Source organism: Muntiacus reevesi, chromosome 13 (genome assembly GCF_963930625.1).
Source record: "Muntiacus reevesi chromosome 13, mMunRee1.1, whole genome shotgun sequence".
NCBI lineage: Eukaryota > Metazoa > Chordata > Mammalia > Artiodactyla > Cervidae > Muntiacus > Muntiacus reevesi.
In genome coordinates, this window is record NC_089261.1 from 32,525,122 (window position 1) to 32,544,155 (window position 19,034).

A 19,034-nucleotide genomic window follows, 5' to 3' on the forward strand; every position below is an offset into this window, starting at 1 on the left:
TCACCACCACCATCATCACTTCCACCATCAAAATAAAAGTGTGAAAGTGTTAGTCACTCAGTTGTGTCTGACTCTTTTTGATCCCATGGACTGGAGCCTGCCAGGCTTCTATGTCCATGGGTTTCTCTAGGCAAGAATACTGGAGTGAATTGCCATTCTACATGTTCCCCATATATACGAGGAGGAGTACGTACATATTTTTTTAAAGAGACACACTCAGATGATCTAGTCATTTTCCTGGGGAACATCTGATGTGCCCTTTCCATGACTGGCTCTTGCTGGATTTTAGTTTTAGTTGAGGTGTACCATTTTCACAACAGTGTTCTCCGACCACTGACTGGAGAATAAACCTTTGTCCTGGTTGCTTAAAGAAAATCATGTGAACTTAACACTGTCTGATGTCGTCTTGTTTATTTATTCCATGCATACAGACTTGTTAAGGACAGAGCTTGTTAAAACATCTCTGTGCTGTAACTTTCTGCCCCAGGCCCAGGTGGTGCCAGGCACTTAGTAGGTGCTCAGTCAAAGTTGAGCAGATGGATTTAAGAGTTTCAGGGCGTTGTCCCTTTGAATCCAGATTTTGTCAGAGTATCAATACAGTAAGCTCTCCAAATAGCACATGTATTTCCAGAGAAAGCTGAATGCTTATCTTGAACAACACAGGTCAAGAAGAGCCAGCTGTTGACATTTTTAAGCCTGTAGATGTATTCTTTTTTCTTACTGCTAATTTCTGTAGGAATAAATAGACACTTGTTGAAGAGCCCACCTCTGTCAGGAGGGCCGGGATGCAAGCATAAATTGTTTTCTTATTCATGTGCGAAACTCCAAAAATCTTTGCAGTCTGTGTGCATTAACATTTGTGCTAATTATAAAAGTATTCTAAAAAGAGTGATACTAAAAATATTAAGAAGTGTTAGACATAGCACTTTTAAAGCTGAAGCCGAGGCTGTGAATAATTTAACTGAAAGTTGCACGTTTTACAACCGAGGCACCAACTGGAGAATTTCTCTACCCAGCTTGTGGAGCTGACAGGAAGCATGGTGTGGGCTGGGACCTGTCCCATGGAACCCCTGTGCAGAGGCTCGTGGTGTCCTGGAGATGCCAGGCCCGCAGTGAAGTGAGTGAGCCAGCCAGGGAAGCCCACGCAGCCCTGGGGATGGGGGCCCGCGCCCCAGCAGCATCCAGGCTGCACTCCCTTGCAGACCATGGCCCAGCCCATAGCCACATGCACTAAATGGAGATTGAATCCATCCTTTTCTCATGAAAATGACAATAGGTTACATGGCAGAATGAGGCTTGTTCTTGTGTCTGAGAGTTGTAGCTGTATCATTTGCTAAAGTGTATGACTGACTACGGGCTTCCCAGGTGGCACTGGTGGTAAACACTCCACTAGCCGATGCAGGAGACCCAGGAGATGCCAGTTTGATCCCTTGGTTGGAAAAATCCCCTGGAGAAGGAAATGGCAACCCACTCCAGTATTCTTGCCTGGAGAATCCCATGGATGGAGGAGCCTGGTGGGCCACAGTCCATGGGGTCGCACAGAGTCAGATATGACTGAAACAACGCAGCGTGCATGCATGATTGACTACATACACTACAGAACTTTTGCATAAAAATCTTACTATGTGATGTCAAAATGCATTTAAAAATATTTTATTAATTTGGCTAATTTTATTAATTTGGTAATTGTGGTACTCGAGATTTTTTTTTTTTAAGTTGTGGCACATGGAATCTTGAGTAGCAGCATGTGAACTCTTAGCTGTGGCATGTGGAATCTAGCTCCCTGACCAGGGTTTGAATCTGGGCCCTCTGCATTTGGGAGCACAGAGTCTTAGCCACTGGATCACCAGGGAAGGCCCCAAAATATTTTTCAAGAAATGTTGGAGAATGCTCAGCTAGCTCTTCAGCTTATGTTTTCATCAAAATTATTATTCAGCATTCTATAGTACAGATAAAGGGAACATCCTCCTTGGTTTTTATTATTTTAATTTTTTGCCTTTCTTTTTCATGTCTCTATTACAAGTTCTCAGTTCTTTTCACAATTAACTATTCAGAATTAATGACCTTTTAGTAGTTCTCTGAAATGTCTTACATGGCCCGCCTCTTCCAAGAATTGTCAGAGAGTGAATAGGTAACATTTACTGTTTGGGCACTGGGCTGAGTGTTTTACATGTATTGATTTGTTTAATCCTCACAGGAACTGTGTGAAATATGTCAGTGGTTTTTAAAGTTCTTTTTTGTTTGCCGCCCACGCTAATGCATTTCACATCATGATCCAGTAACAAATATCTTTATATATGACAGACAAAAGTGTCATGAATTAGTGTTAGCACTGCCCTCTACTCTATTTTCATTCTTGCTTCTTTTTTAAAACACGAAGTTTGATCTGCTAAATAATTTATAACCCACCAGCAGGTTGCAGCTCTCACAAAACAGACTGAGGTGTGGTCCCTTACTGCTCCCGTTTTATGGATGAGAAAGCTGACAGGTTAAGTGAACCACCCAGGTGGCCCAGCCAGTGAGCCGCAGAGCTGGGATTTGAAGAAGAGCCTGGGTCTTACTCCTCCTCTACGGAACAGAAGAATCACGCAGCTGTAGGACTTCTAGAGGGTTTCCCAGGTGGTGCAGTCATAAAGAATCTGCCTGCTAATGCAGGAGACGCAGGCGACTTGGGTTTGATTCCTGGGACAGGAACATCCATGGAGGAGGGTATGGCAACCCACCCCAGCGTTCCTGCCTGGAGAATCCCGTGGACAGAGGAGACTGACGGGCTCCATGGGGTCACAGAGAGTCGGCACAACTGAGCACACAGCGTGAGCGTGACTTCCAGAAGAAAGCGGTCCTCGGCTCATCCCGTCCTGCTTTTGTGACAGGGTGGGGGCAAGTACTTATTATACAAGTGCTGCATCTCAGTGGTGTCCTCCGCCTGCCAGGAAGAAGCTGATGTGCTCAGCATAAGACCAGGGACCCTGAGATTTGGGAATAGTGAACGAGGATCTTCTGGATCTTATAGGGGATTTTGAGAACTTGGGGATGGGGCAGACACGTCTAAGTAGAATTTTTTTTAATTAAGTAGTATTCTGTGACTTTGAGGAAAAACTCTATCTCCCGTCAGAATTCTCAGTAGAGTTACCTACTCTCTGATACTTGAAATGGGGATTTCATTTTGGAGGTGTAAGTCCAGCCTCAAGGCTGAAATCAGGCCAGCCTCACCTGGCAGCCCTTCAGTGCAGAAGTGCCATATGTTCAGCAAGCCTTTGTTAATTGTCCATTGTGTCCCAGGCACATCCTAGATACAAGGGATCCACAGATGAATAAGCTCTACCTTTCCTGTGCATGTTGACTAGATCAGAAGAAGAGCATCTCATGGATGCTCACAGCACCTCTGCTGTGGACAAGGAAACCTAGATTGTTAGCTTCTCACCCTTGAGGCTGGGGGTTCTCTGGTCTTGCAGCCGTCAGCTCCATGTGGGGCCACCATACGCTGCACAGTGCCTGGCACATTGCAGATGCTGGATGCGCAGCCAGGCAACCCTTGCAGGATTTCAGAACTCACACTGGGTACTCAGCCTACTTCCATCTGCCTGTAAAAGTATAAATAAGAACATGATAGCTTCTGTGGAGAAGCTGCCTTCCAGCGGTGTCCATGAGCATGGTATACTGTGCTTAGTGAAGTCAGTACCTGTGTCTGAAAATGTCGACTGGCTGCCTGTCACATTCCATTCCCTTCTCTACCTGACCCAGTAACTTGGGGAGGTAAAAGGAGAAAAAGTCTGCCTTCTCCATCGTTCCAAACCCACAGAGCTCCGCCCAGCAGCCGAGGTTTGGAAGAAGCCCTTTTGCCTGCCCTGAGGGGGACCAGTCAGGTTGTATGTGGCTCCTTTAGGGAGGCACTGATATTACATAACAGGAAGAAGCAAAGCGGCTCGGGGCAAATAAGTAGTCCAAGTGGAAAAAACATTTAGGACTAGCTGTTCCACTTTCACAAGACTTCCCAGGTGGCGCTAGTGGTAAAGAATCCACCTGGCCAATGCAGGAGGTGCAGGAGACCTGCGTTCAGGCCTTGGATTGGAAAAATCCCCTGGAGGAGGAAATGGCAACCCACTCTAGTATTCTTGCTTAGAAAATTCCATGGGCCGAGGAGCCTAATGGACCCCAGTTCATGAGGTTATAAAGAGTTGGACACCACTGAGCACATGGCACACACACATAATCCTCTTTCACAGCGAGGGAGTGGCCGGGGGCAGATGCTACGTATTTGGGGCTGGGGGTGCAGGAGAGTAATGCTGTGTGGAAGAACTGCCTTTCTGCCTGGATTCCACCTCTGAATATAGAGTGAAGAAGCGGTCAAGAGAGGTTAATGTGTGTGAGTGAACGCTGTGTCGGGCACTGGTTACCCAGCAGCAACAGCAAGAGTTCTGTGGAACACTGTATCAGAAATCTGCAGTTTGCACTCTTGAGTGGATGAGTAATAATTGTTTGCGTCTGTAAGTGAGGTCTGGTCAGGGATGCAAGGCTCTGTCTGTGGTCCCTGTTCCTTTTGACTTACTTCCCCTTTTATGGGATATTTTCTCGAGTACAGAGGGGAGGCTGGTCTCCCCCTGCTGGGTGTGGCCTGTAGAACCCGAACAGTTAGGTTCCTGGACTTGTGCCTTTTGTGTAGGTTCACGCAGTCTCCTTGAGTTCAGCTCTCACTTTCCAATCTTCTTCTTGCAGCCTCCCTGAGCAGCCTTCTGATCACACCATTCCCGTCTCCAAGCTCCTCCACCTCCTCGTCCAGCAGCTACCAGCGCCGCTGGCTTCGGAGCCAGACCACAAGCTTGGAAAACGGCATCATCCCCAGGAGGTGAGCTGGGTTCCCCTTGCTGTGAGGGGCACCCAGGTGGGCCCCAGGTGGGCGGCCGGGGGTGCCCGTAGACGCTGCGTTCACTGCCGTCCCTGGGAAAGGGTGGAAACTTTCCGCTCAGCTTCAGCTCAGCCTGGAAGTTTACAAGTTGAGGGTCTAGGAAGGACACTGGGCATATCCAGGGAGATCTGTGTTGATTTAAAGTGAGTACGTGCTCTGTTTGTACTGGCTCCCCTCCGGGGCTAGCTTGGTTAACTGAGAGGCTGGAATAAATCTTGGCTTATGGTGACACAGTACGGGCTTTGAAAATATATGAACCCAAGAATGGTGACATACTCTTTTTTTTTTTGGTAAAACTTAAACAGTCACGAGTTTGATTATGAATATAGATGGCACCAAGATATCCTTTGCCTTTATTTCAGTTGGTTTCAGATCTAAAGTTTAGTTACATTGTAAAATGTACATTTTTGACTTATGATGATATTACATCAATAGCTTCCAATCTCTTCTTCATACAACCCACAACTTAAAAGGGAATGAAGATGGTTGTCCCCATAAAAGCCAGATGACAGTCAGTTGACTTAGTAAGTTGAGTTGTGAGTAGCACGTATAGGATCTGTGAGGGAATGAAGAGTCAGCTGCACAACTGCATTTCAGAAGTTCATGAAGACGCACAGGTAAATAATGGTATGAAGAAGATAAACGCTTAGAGAGGGTAGTGTTTGGAGCTCGGGAGAGAGAGGCAGCCTTCTGGAGGTCTTGGGGCTTGGGGAACCTTCATGGAAGTGGTCCTGAAAGAACAGGCTGAGATATGGGGGGCTGAGATATGTAGAGGGCATCAGGCTGCCAACACCCTTTTCTCCCAAAATTAACATCACATGTTAATGTGTCTTTTTAAAAAACTATGCTCTAGGCATTTTGAGAACAACCTATAAAACGAGTATAAGGCTTTTCCATTAAAAGTATTTTACTTTCAGGACTTCCCTGGTGGTTCAGTGGTTAAGACTGCTCACTCCCAATGCAAGGGGCCTGGGTTCAATGCCTGGTCAGGGAACTAGATCCCACATGCCGCAACTAAATCTCAGCACAGCCAAATAAATAAATGTAAATAAATATATTAAAAATATTTTACTTTCAAAATATAATAGGAGTAATAGTGATCCGTAACTATTAACATAAACTTATAAATTGCAAAAAAATGTTTTGGTGCAGTAATTTTATATAACCAGTAGTAATACTTCATATGATATCTTGATTCATAAGATTTTTCTGGCTCACTTTTCTGCAGATTCATTTGTTTAGGTCATCATAATTTATATTTCAGTTGGCATAATTGAAAGCAGTGTTAGTTGCTCCTTTCAAATGCAAGATGGCAGATAATTTTTGATAATTTTTTATTTTGGGAAAGCTCATTTTGTTTATTGTAACAGTTACTGGAGCTGTATAGATTATAACAACATTGAGATAAATTTTTAATAAACTTTAAAAATATAAAGTTTAATACATCTAAATCAAATAATTCTTATGGAGAAGTTTTGCTAAAGATTTTATTCTTCACACATATCTATTTTGTATCTCTGAATTCAATTTTAAATGTAAATTTATGCAAGATTATTTTAATGTTTCCTCTGCCAATTCCTGCAACTTACGGAGGTCTTACAAGAAATTAGAAGTGTCTTTGTGGGTTGTGTGTAATTCAGAATGCCTGTTTATGCATTCTATACTACGTTGTCAATTACATGGAAGATTAAGTTTAAAATGGGCTTCCTTATTAATAATTTCATCATCTAAAGCTTCATCTAGAAAGCAATGCGTATTTTCTATCCAGTGCAACAATCTCTACACTTTATTTCTGTTTCTGTGCTTGTGAGTGTTTGCTTGGCAATGTTGCTGCAGTTTTCAAAATGAGAGATTACAAACTCTTTGAAGAACTCTAGTAAGTCCCTGATGTATTAATACTTTACTGCATTGTCCACTGTAGGCCCTTCTTTGTGATAATTTACTGCCCTGGGGCTCAGGACAAAGAGCTGAGTATTTGTGCAGACTCCACAAGGGCGGGCTCTGATGATGGACAGACAAGCTGCCTCCACTGTGTCTGCCCAAGCCCTTTCCCCCTCCCACAGCCGTGACCTGCTGCCACCACCAGTCTGGGCCCAGGTCCCAGCCTTGCCGCCTTGGGACCTCGTGGCACCTGGGTTCTGGTCGTGTGGGTGTGTGCCTGACCCCAGGCTGACTGCCCGGCACCCAAGTTCCCCGGGTGCTCAGCTGCCTGGCATCTGTGTGCATGCTCGTGTGCATGCGTCATCACCCCATCAGACTGCACTTAGAGATCGCAGGTTAAAAGTGACACAGTCAGGGATCAAGGTCGCACCCACTCAATGCTACCTCGAGCTTCAGCCCTTCTGAGAGCAGCCCCGCGAGGGGGCACAGCCTGGGCTGGCCCTGGGCTTGTCCTGTCTGGCACCCAGGACGGACGAGCTGCAGGGACTCAGCATCTATCACTGCCTGTTAAGATCCTTCAACTGCAGGGGTGTCGCCCATCTCCCTTATGGCAGCACCCTTGTGGGAGCGGGGATTAGTCTCTGACGCTGGACCAGAGAACAGCGGGTCCCAGAAATGCGATTGCTTAGCAAAGACTTCATTCCAGAGAGAGTTCAGGGTGGCCAGGGAGGATCTTCACAGTCCATAGGGTTGATTGCTTGTGGACACCCGTACCGTGGGGCCCTGCCATCCCATGTGGGGAGCTTTGGTGACTGCAGACAGGGCAGGGGGAATCAGGGGGCAGTTTATCAGCTGATGCAGAGGGGCTGCCAGAGCGCTGGGGGAGAGAGGCTGCAGAGATTTCCCCCCTTAGTGGGGCTGTTGAAACCCTGAAGAAGCAGCTATTATAATGTCCCAGAAAGGCTGTTGACGTGAATTATAAAACAAGTAACCAGAGTTGCTGATGAGTTGTTCTTTGACCTACAGAAATGGTGATTTCATATGTTCCAGTGTAATCCAAAGATTCAGTATGAGTTCAGAGTGACATAATCGGTTACACTAAGCAGTCCTGCGATCAGCTATGGGTCACTGAGATGTACTTAAATAGTAGAGTTTTGGCTTTATTTAGGATCTTGAAGTATTCATAACGTATGTAAATGCTGTTCATAAGTGTCAGCAAAGTTCTATTTGGTTTTTTTTATAAGAAGAAAAATTCAGTGTGTAGCTTAGTCTTCCCTTGACTTGAAGGCCTGTCAGCTGTGTGATTGCTCCCAGCCACCCCTCTCAGTGCTCCAGCTGGGTGACCCCAGCAGATGGATCAGACCAGGCCCAGAGCCCTGGGTATTCCGTGTCCAAGCAATAAGCCAGGGCCAACAGACAGAAGCCCTGGGCTCTGACTACAGCGTGGTCGTTGAAAAGCTTTCTGTTCTGAAGCACATCAGTCACTCTGCCTCAGTTTCCATGTTTGCAAAATGGACTGTGTATCTCACCTAGTGCCCTGACGGTAAAGCTGTGGTAGAGTATTTGTGTGCATAGTTAAATGCTGAAAAACACTTTGAAGCATGCTATCATGTTGATTGATCTTAAAAGCATATTTACAGTATTCAGTTCAGTTCAGTCACTCAGTCATGTCCGACTCTTTGCGACCCCATGAATCGCAACTCCCTGTCCATCACCAATTCCTGGGGTTTACCCAAACTCATGTCCATCGAGTCGGTGATGCCATCCAGCCATCTCATCCTCTGTTGTCCCCTTCTCCTCCTGCCCCCAATCCCTCCCAGCATCAGGGTCTTTTCTAATGAGTCAACTCTTTGAATGAGGTGGCCAAAGTATTAAAGTTTCAGCTTCAGTATCAGTCCTTCCAGTGAACACCCAGGACTGATCTGCTTTAGGATGGACTGGTTGGATCTCCTTGCAGTCCAAGGGACTCTGAAGAGTCTTCTCCAACACCACAGTTCAAAAGCATCAGTTCTTCAGCGCTCAGCTTTCTTCACCATCCAACTCTCACATCCATACATGACCACTGGAAAAACCATAGCCTTGACCAGACGGACCTTTGTTGACAAAGTAATGTCTCTGCTTTTTAATATGCTATCTAGGTTGGTCATAACTTTCCTTCCAAGGTGTAAGCGTCTTTTAATTTCATGGCTGCAGTCACCATCTGCAGTGATTTTGGAGCCCAAAAAAATAAAGTCTGACACTGCTTCCACTGTCTCCCCATCTATTTCCCATGAAGTGATGGGACTGAATGCCATGATCTTAGTTTTCTGAATGTTGAGCTTTAAGCCAACTTTTTCACTCTCCTCTTTCAGTTTCATCAAGAGGCTCTTTAGTTCTTCACTTTCTGCCATAAGGGTGGTGTCATCTGCATATCTGAGGTTATTGATGTTTCTGCCGGCAATCTTGATTCCAGCTTGTGCTTCTTCCAGCGTTTCTCATGATGTGTACTCTGCATAGAAGTTAAATAAGCAGAGTGACAGTATACAGCCTTGACATACTCCTTTTCCTATTTGGAACCAGTCTGTTGTTCCATGTCCAGTTCTAACTGTTGCTTCCTGACCTGCATACAGGTTTCTCAAGAGGCAGGTCAGATGGTCTGGTATTCCCATCTCTTGAAGAATTTTCCATAGTTTATTGTGATCCACACAGTATTTACAGTATTACTCAGCCGTAAAAAGGAGGGAATGTGAGTCAGTTGTAGTGAGGTGGATGAAACAAGAGCCTGTTATACAGAGTGAAGCAAGTCAGAAAGAAAAAACAGATATCATAAATATCATATATTAACACATATATATGGAATATAGAAAAATAGTACTGATGAACCTATTTACCCGGAAGAAATGGAGATAACGATGTAGAGAACAGACTTGTGAGTGTAGCAGGGGAAGGAGTGGGTAGGACAAATTGAGAAAGTAGCATGTGTACAATAGCTAGTGGAAAGCTGCTGTATAGCGTAACACAGGGAGCTTAGCCTTGCACTCTGGGATTACCTAAAGGGCTGGGATGAGAAAGGGAGGGAGCTGAAGAGGGAGGGGATATTTATATAATTATGACTGATCCGAGTTGTCGTATGGCAGAAACCAATACAACATTGTAAAGCCATTTCCCTCCAATTAAAAAAAATGAACCCAGGCTTAAAAAAAGTATATTTATAAATACCACATGGCCTGATTTATTCCAGTTTGCATGGCCAATCCAAGACTACTACAGACTGAACAAAACTCAGCTGCTTTAGAGTTCAAGGGAGCAAGTGAGAGCCAACACGCTGTTAGAGCTGCAGGTGATTCTCAGAAATTCAGCAGGTGGCACCGTCTGCTGTGCTGACGAGTTGGTTACTGTTTTCAGGGAGGAGCTGGAGCTGACTCAGACATCTGAAGAGGGCTCGATGATCACTGCAGTTTGTTTATTAGAGACCACATTGACCAAGACATGCAGACTGATGTAGGCATTTTGACTTTTGCAAAAAGGAGGGAAGTAGGAGACGACAAAGAAGAAAGGGTTGCAAGAAAGGATTGGTGTAACATAAGCTCAGAATTTCCTCTACAGAAGACAAATAAACTGGTGCAGATAATCAAAGTTATAGGACAGGTACTGTGGAAAAGAGGAGGGAGCATTGTATGAAATCAAGGAAAATCGTAAGAGCACTTCAACAGTTTCTTTCTGCCACACAAATAATTAGGATCTACGGGTTTCTCAGAGAAAGTGGTTGCTGGTTTATTTTAATGCTTAGCATTTACAAGAGCACTGGGAGACCATGTCCTTCCCCTGGCGTGTCTTGAGTGAAGTCTTTTACAGATTTATGAGCCACACCAATGACATGGTCCTCTGAGATTTGAACACGATGCCTGTCTCCTTTCCTTTAAAAATGAGATAGCTTTCCTGACCATAAAATTTCTGATGTGTGTATGTTTTTAAAATGTGGGTATGTTCGAAATCTACTGTGAGTAGAGCACTAAATAACAAGTTAAAGACCGGGAATGAGGCTGGTTGCCTTGCGTTCTGCCAGCAGACGTGACCATCGGGGTGTAGTTTGTAGTAAAGGACGTGGAGGAGGCAGCGTCCTCCTGTGCTTAGCAACAGACACAGCGGATCACTGGGGTCAATAAGAAAGATTTCCTGCAAACCTACCTTGTGCCAGGCTAGGCGCTTTCATTTGCAGTGTGATGTCACTTGCTTCGGGACTTCCTAAAGGTGGCGCTAGTGGTAAAGAACCCGCCTGCCAGTGCAGGAGACAGACAGATGTGGGTTCGATCCCTGAGTCGGGAAGATCCCCTGGAGCAGGGCATGGCTACCCACTCCAGTATTCTCACCTGGAGAATCCCATGGACAGAGGAGCCTGGCTGGCTACAGGCCATAGAGTCGCAGAGAGTTGGACATAACTGAAGCGACTTAGCATGAAGGCACATCCTTTGTTTTGGTGTCTTTATAGAGAAAAACAAAATAATTTAAAAAATCTTTCACTCTTGCTGTTAGCAGCTACATGGTCATATGCTGGTTTTTCAGAATAAAGGAGAGACCTGGATTGGCTGTATTCGTGAGGTTCACCCCTTACAGCAAATTGAATGCATCTTCAGTCTGTTGGCTTCTCTCATCCTAGAGGCAGAGTCTGCACACAACGTTAAGCTGGTCCAGGTGCTGACTATAGTAGAAGAAAGGGGGATGTTTCTTCTTGGGGGGTTTCCCGGAGAGTGTTCAAGGTTGGGTGACTCAGTCTCAGCATTTATAGGAGTAGCTTCATCTAATAGTTTTAGTAACCTTGGGAAAGCAAGCCTTGGCTACTAGTAAATGTCCAAACGCGATGTCCTGGTCACACAATGGGCTGCAGAGGACCTTCCCTTTCAGAGATTCTTATCTACTGGTATCTATTAGCCAAAACTGAGGGCCTGTGTTTTGAGCCAACAGATGTTTCACACCCCTTCCCAAATACCACCAGTCTGATGTAACACAGTCCAAGGGAAAAGGACTAAGAGTCTAATAAGAGGGCACTTAAAATTACTTTCAGTTCTCACTGAAGTTTCTTTTCATATTAGGATAAAGCTGAGTATCAAGTGGAGGTTTTCATTTTCACAATAGAATCTGACGGAGGAGGAGCTTAGCAGGGGATGTGGTCCACTGATGCAGGGCGGCTCGTCAAACCCCTTCTCCTTCCAGGTCAATGGATGAGACATTCAGCTTGGCCGAAGAAACCTGCAGTTCCAACCCGGCCATAGTCCGGAGGAAGAAGATTGCCATAAGCATTATCTTTTCACTGTGCGAGAAGGAAGAGGCACAGAGGAACTTCCAGGACTTCTTTTTTTCCCATTTCCCCCTGTTTGAATCTCACATGAACAGGCTGAAGAGTGCCATTGAAAAGGTACTGAAAGTACAGTGCATGGGCCCACGGGGCTGTAAGGGCGGCGGGCTCTGTCCTGGATCACTTTCCCGGGGTGCGTGGATTGGCGCAGCAGTGGTAGACAGGGCCATAGGCACACCGATGTCAAGTCAGCAGGTGCTCATTGCTCTGGGAAAGGGAATTACTGCCTCCCATGTGGGCTGTAACCTTGTCTCATGAATAAAGCCTGGTAGGTGATTGTGAAGGAATGTCGTCTCAGCGTAAAGCGGCTTCTTTTCTCTCCACCAAAGGCCATGATTTCCTGCAGGAAGATAGCAGAGTCGAGTCTCCGTGTCCAGTTCTATGTCAGCCGTCTGATGGAAGCTCTGGGGGAGTTCAGGTAAGCTGGCAACGTTTGGCGAACCCAGCAAGGGACATTGTGGAGCAGCACCCTTGAACCTCCACATGCGTGGAGACCATGACTCAGAATTCAGAGTTGGGGGCAGATTCCGAGTTGAGGGCTGGTTATTTATAACCAAATAACCAAATAACTATTGGTTATTTTAGCAGCTCCTTCCTTGGAAGCTAAGGCCCAAAGGGGCAAAAAGTTTAAGTCACCAGCACCAAGTAATCTTCACGACTGACTGAGGGACAGTCTTTGATCTGATTGTTTCTACCAGAATGAATGGAGAAAACTGATGTTCATATGTCTCGTGTCATCTCACAAAAGCCCTCAGAGTAAGCACTCTTAGCCCATTTTATAGATGCAGAAACTTGCGGTCCAGATATTTGTCCAGAGCACAAATGGGGAGAGTGTGTGTGTCAGGGACATTACACTCCAGTTTTTCAGGACTGTCCTGTGCACACCTGGCGTCCTCCCCGTGAGGGTCCTCCTTGCAACATAAGTCACATTATCACCCTAGTGTATCTTTGCTCTGAGTTCCTAACTGACGACCTTTGTATCCTGGAGACCAGTTTTCTAGAGGTCTTGCCCCTCGTGTCAGGCAGAAATGTGGTCTGCTCTGGGGGCAGGTGGCATTCACGGTCACCAGGCTGAGCAGGGTTGTTACAGCACTCCTCAAGGCTGGCTTCTTGGGTGGGGAGTGGAAGCCCCCTCTGAAGCAGTCACGAGCTAATGAGTGAATCCAACTGTTCCTCTCTAGCTGCAGGACAAAAATGTTTACAATTCTTAGAACGTTAGAAGGTTTTTTGTGATGATTAAGGTAAAGGCTGGTGAACTCAGATGCAGCTTGAAGCAAAGTCTCCAGTCTTTGCTGACCCCTGAATTATGTGTAAAGTACTCCTATACCACATGACTCATTATCTGGGGTTGCTCAGACCAAGTCAGACATTTGAGGAATATGTACAGCTGTGTGTTTTGGTGGCAGTGTGGTGACTAGTGAACCTCCTGCAGTGTAGGCACCCTGGGGCTGCTGTGGCAGGCTCCAGGCTGGCTTGTACTGGCACGTCTGCACACTTATTTAACGAAAGGTCCAGATCTGAAAGCGCAGGATCAGAGGCCTCACTGTGGGTGGACGGGTCTTGTTCGTTCTTTAGCAAACCGCTGACAGTATGGTGTGTTAGTGCTTGCAGGCCTTGGTTTCAGTAGGTCAACCCCAGGTCCGTGTGGCTGTAACTTGTCCCTCCTGTCTGCTCAGAAATGTTCTGCTTTGGGCCAAGGCAGGATCCTTGTGTCCTAGCTCCTTGGATGCACATGGCCCCAAACTGAGGTCAGAATATGCCTCGTGTATATTCACTGGGGAGAGGGGATGTGTCCTAGACTCAGAGGCAGAGAGGTGATCTGCTCTGGGGTGCAGGTGGGATTCATGGTCAACAGGCTAAGCAGGGCTGTTGCAGTGCTTCTTAAAGCCGGTTTCTCGGTGGGGAATGGAAGCCTAGGCTAAGTCGGTGTGCTCCTTGGAAGGACCCCTGTGAGCCGCATGGGCTGGAGCAGAGCCCCCAGCACCAGGCGTCCTCATCGGAGTGTGTGTCTGCTGCAAGGAACATAGCTCCTCTACACCTCGGTTTCTTACTCTGTAAAGTGATATGACTAGACTCATCAGTTTCCTAACAGCTTACTGTCCTAAGAATTTGATTCTGTCAGTCCATGTAAGAATCTAGTAAATAATATAGTGAAGAAGAGACATTTTTGTAGCTTTTTCATCTGAAGTGAATAGAGTGCGGGAAAGTACTGACGAGAAATTGGGAGAGTTGCGTTGCCTCTGGTCACATTTTCAGTCTAGCATGTTTGATCTTTGTTCCTTATTTTTTTCTCCTGTAAAAATTGCTCTGGATTCTGACACAAGGCATCGTAAAGGGTATTTTACATCCGTGTTTAGTATACGTTTCCTATAAAGGGGTCTCTGCTGCGGCTGGTCAGTTTTGCTGTTGTGTAAATGCAAGGGAAAATAATAGGGAAATGATGAGCATGGCCGTGTGTCAGTAAAGCTTTATTTATAATGAAGGTCAGATTTGACCTGTACATTGTATCCTAGTTTACCAACCCGTTTCATATTATTTTATTTTTAGATTTCTTTTTAAAACGTTTTATAATTGGAGTATAATTGCCTTTCAAAGTTGTGTTAGTTTCTGCTGTATGACAGCGTGATTCAGCCATTAGTATACACAGATGTCCCCTCCTCCTTGGCCTTCCTCCCGCGCCCCCCATCCCGCCTCCCAGGCCATCACGGAGCACCAAGCTGAGCCCCCTGTGCGATACAGCAGATTCCCGCTGGCTGTCTGTCTCACACACCGTAGTGTATATATGTCTGCCGCTTTCACAGTTCATCCCCAGTCTCCTTCCCACACTGTGCCCACAGGTCAGTTCTCTCTGTGTCTCTGTTCCTGCCCTGCAGCCAACCCCTGTGTAACATTCTGCTTTGAATGCCTTAGGGGCTACATAGATCCAGATGACTGTTTTCTTCTGGGTTCCTTTATGCGAGGGTCGTCCACCACGACCCCTGTGACAGTTCCGTGCTCCCCTTCTCTTCTGTAGAGGGACGATCTGGAGCCTGTACTCCGTGCCCAGGATCGCCGAGCCCGTGTGGCTGGCCATGATGTCCAGCACCTTGGAGAGGACCCAGCTGTGCCAGCGCTTCCTCAGGGAGTTTACGCTCCTGATAGAGCAGATCAACAAGAACCAGTAAGGGCAACCCCCTGGGGCGTTGCACGGCAGTTCCTCGCCCGTGTACGTGCTGTGGGTGACTGCCTCTTCCTGCGTCGACTCACTCGCTTACGTTTTCTCCCATTTCTCCAAGGTTTTTCGCTGCCCTGCTGACTGCAGTCCTAACCTACCACCTGGCCTGGGTACCCACCGTCATGCCCGTTGACCACCCACCCATCAAAGCCTTCTCTGAGAAGCGCACCTCTCAGCTGGTCAACATGCTGGCCAAGACACACCCGTACAATCCTCTCTGGGCGCAGCTGGGTCAGTACCTGATGGGAGCACTCAGAGGCCGCGTGGGGTGGAGCTGCAGAAACAGCAACGTTTTTGGTTGATATTACCATCCAACCGAGCGGTTCCCAGGTGTCACGGGCCAGCAGGGAACAGGAGACTGGCCCACAGATCTACCTGTAAAGCAGCACCCTTGCCCCACCAGAGCCGCCTTCTGGTCTGTAAAGCCGTGCAGGCCCACTGGGTCCTCCCACATGGCAGCCGCGGCCCCTCCTCCAGTGGGCTTCCTCCATGTTGGCACCACTGACATTTGGACCATCAAACTTTTTGTTGGTTGTGGGGAGTGGGGCTGTCTGTGCCTGGTCAGATTTTTTGTGTGTAATATTTATTTATTTGGCTGCACCAGGTCTTAGTTGTAGCATGTGAAATCTAATTCCCTAACCAGAGATGGAACCCAGGCCCCCTGCATTGGGAGCACAGAGTTTTAGCCACTGGACCACCAGGGAAGTCCCTGGTTGGATGTTTAGCAGCATCACTGGCCTCTGTTCACCAGCTGCCAGTGAAAACCCCTCTTCCAAAGTTGTGATGATGAAAAATGTCACCAGACACTGCTGAGTGTCCCATAGAGGGCAGGACACCCCCTGGTTGAGGACCACCACTGCCCTAGAGAGGGTGGACTGGATAGGAGGAAAGTCAGAGAAAAAAGCAAGTAAGCACACACTGTGATTCCACCACTACCTTGTAAGTTTGAGCTGAGGGCAGAGACCTTGTCTTTCTGTCCACTGCCCCTTGGGCTACTTCCCCCGACCTTCGCGCTCAGGCCTGGTGCAGGGACCTGGCTTGCCATGTGGCAGCTGGTGGAGCATGGACTTGTGAGACCAGGAGAGGTGGGTGCCAGAGCCTCTCACCAGCAGAGCCTGCAGTGACCAGTCAGACTTGCATACCTGCTCTGTCCCAGGATGCCGTCCGTCGGCTGGACCCAGGGCTAGGATGACAGGCAGCTCACTCTTGGGACACCTGTTGCCTGTGGAGGAGGCAGGTTGTATTGAGAATGTCCTGAGCACTCGTTTGGTGGGGTGGGCAGAGGTCAGCACAGAGAGAGAGAGAGTGGAGGGTGAGGGTCAGGGCCAGATGGCTGGACTAAAACCCTGCCTCCTGGGCAAGTGGCCTAACCTCCGTGCCTCTGCTTCTCCATCTGTGCTATGGGAAATGATGACTCACAGCTGCCGTGGGAACTCCACTGCTTATCTGTAAGTAGCCTTATTGTCCATTCTGCTGCTGCAGCTGGTAATATGGCAGGGACCCCGGGAGATAGAGGAGTGAGTAGAGGGGGCTTTCAAAGAAGACACACTTGTTGTTCAGTCGCTAAGTCATGTCTGACTCATTGTGACCCCGTGGACCGCACACCAGGCTTGCCTTGTCCTTCACTCTCTCCTGGAGTTTGCTCAGATTCATGCCAATTGAATCGGTGATGCCATCCAACCATCTCATCCTCTGTCGTCTCCTTCTCTCACCCTCAATCTTTCTCAGCATCAGGATCTTTTCCAGTGAGTTTGCTGTTTGCATCAGATGGCCAAAGTATTGGAGCTTCAGCTTCAGCATCAGTCCTTCCAATGAATATTCAGGACTGATCTCCTTTAGGATGGACTGGTTGGATCTCCTTGCAGTCCAAGGGACTCTCAAGAGTCTTCTCCAGCACCACAGTTCAGAAGCATCATTTCTTCGGTGCACAGTTAAAAGGGCAGCATTTTCCAGAATTGCAGACTGGGGACAGGCACAGCAGCCTTGGGAAAGATCATATTCTAGTAGTAATGAAATGAAAGCTGTCGCTGTGAGCCACACTCTATTTCAGGTGCTTTCTGCACATACTAATTAATTATATTCTCATTCTCAACCTGCTGCTGCATCCTCACTATATTACAAATGAAAAAGTTGTCTTTGCCTGCGCCCTGGGTCACGAAGTGTGTGAGGAGGAGGGTGCGTTTCCCACGTTAGGGGGATCCTAGGTGCAGATGAGTTAACTGAAGGATTTACAGGTGTCCTGAATGGATTTACTATAGCCCATCAGCACAGAGGAAGGAGCCGGGAGCCTATCTCCTTCTGGGTCGTCGGGTTCTTCCCAGGGAGGACCAGGCACTGCTGTTCTGGTTATGGACAACAGGTTTGAAGAAAAGTAGTTATTCAGCGGTGACAGAAGTGGGCCCGATAAGCGTTGTGCGTTTAACTAGCTAAATATATTTCTACATAGCTGTGCTTTCCATGTGAAGTTTAATTGAGATCAGTTCCCTGTGTTCGGTATAACAAGGTAGAGTCCCTTCCTCTGGGCCCACAATCCTCTTTCAAAGGAGATGGTCTGTTCTCAGAAGTACCCCCCAGCACCCCAGCCATCCAGCAGGGCCTGCAGTGGACAGACTGAGGACGGGGTGCAGCCTGGGGGACAGTCACAGGGGAGAGCTTTGTGAAGCCAAGGGTAAGGGATGGTTGGGTTTCCAGTATTACAGAACATCGAGGACTGCACTATTTTGACAGGGAGACACTTATTTCCAGTGATTGTTATTTTTATTAAACATTCACCAAGTCACAGCAAACAGGAAAATATAAATGGCCAGGAATATGCCTGGTGCTAATGTACTTGTATTCACAGTTCTTCAGTCGCAGAGAAGGTCTGTCTTGAATGATTTCAAGGCCCATTTGAGAGTTTGCCAGGATGGGCCCTCCGGCCACCTCGCTCCGCCTGCATCCCTGCTCATCTTGATGAACACGGGCTGAGTTAACAGTAGTGTCGTGTGAATCCCTGACATGGCCGTGACACTGCACAGTCACCGCAGACGTGATCACGGGAAGTAGCAGTATGCTCTTAGTCTAGAAAGTTTTCTCAATCAAAAGTGCTTGTCCAGAGAGCAACTGCAGTTCTGAGTTATTTTCAATTCTTGCATGGTTTCTCAGTCAGGTGCAGAAGCTTCCGAGGTAAAGTTCTACTAGTTTGTAACTTATTCTTTTTATAGAGGGGATCGTGTGGTTACACTTGTGTCTTGCCCATTATGTGTTCTCAGAGTCTTACCCTAGGAATCCTCTCAAGGGGAGAAGACCCACCTCTGATGGGTCCTATCATTTCCTCCTGAGTCTTAATCTTAGCTGTATGATTAATCTTATCTAAGAAATGTCTCCCCCTGTCCCTCTAGATGGAGTCCAGATTCCTGAGTTCTTACCTATAACTGTCACCACGTATCTCCTCTCCTTTACTTAGGGTCCTTCCACATTTTGATTTATTCCAGCATTCTGGTTATTCCCACAGTGGTTTCTAACTCAGGGTTGCTCCTGCAGAGATGTAAGGGAGGTAAATCTACATGAAACGCTCAACGCTGTGCCTGCAGTCAGAAAGTGTTGGTTTTTTGTTGTAATTGTCCATATTATTATCAAAGTACCAGAGATACACCTTACTAAGTATAGTACTCAGATTTTATGAAATGCAGTAATTTTAATGGTCAGGCACTGGACAGACA

The 19,034-nt window shown here is 47.0% G+C and overlaps 1 protein-coding gene across 5 annotated transcripts in view; it reads left to right on the forward strand.

The window, feature by feature from the left end:
- FNIP2 (folliculin interacting protein 2) overlaps positions 1 to 19,034 on the forward strand; it is a 123,928-nt gene that overhangs the window by 78,009 nt on the left and 26,885 nt on the right. For all 5 annotated transcript variants that reach the window (XM_065903842.1, XM_065903841.1, XM_065903844.1 and 2 more), the window contains 5 exons: positions 4,717 to 4,846; positions 11,978 to 12,179; positions 12,449 to 12,537; positions 15,133 to 15,279; positions 15,395 to 15,564. In XM_065903842.1, the coding sequence (XP_065759914.1) occupies positions 4,717 to 4,846; positions 11,978 to 12,179; positions 12,449 to 12,537; positions 15,133 to 15,279; positions 15,395 to 15,564 (738 nt within the window). The remainder of the gene's footprint in view (positions 1 to 4,716; positions 4,847 to 11,977; positions 12,180 to 12,448; positions 12,538 to 15,132; positions 15,280 to 15,394; positions 15,565 to 19,034) is intronic.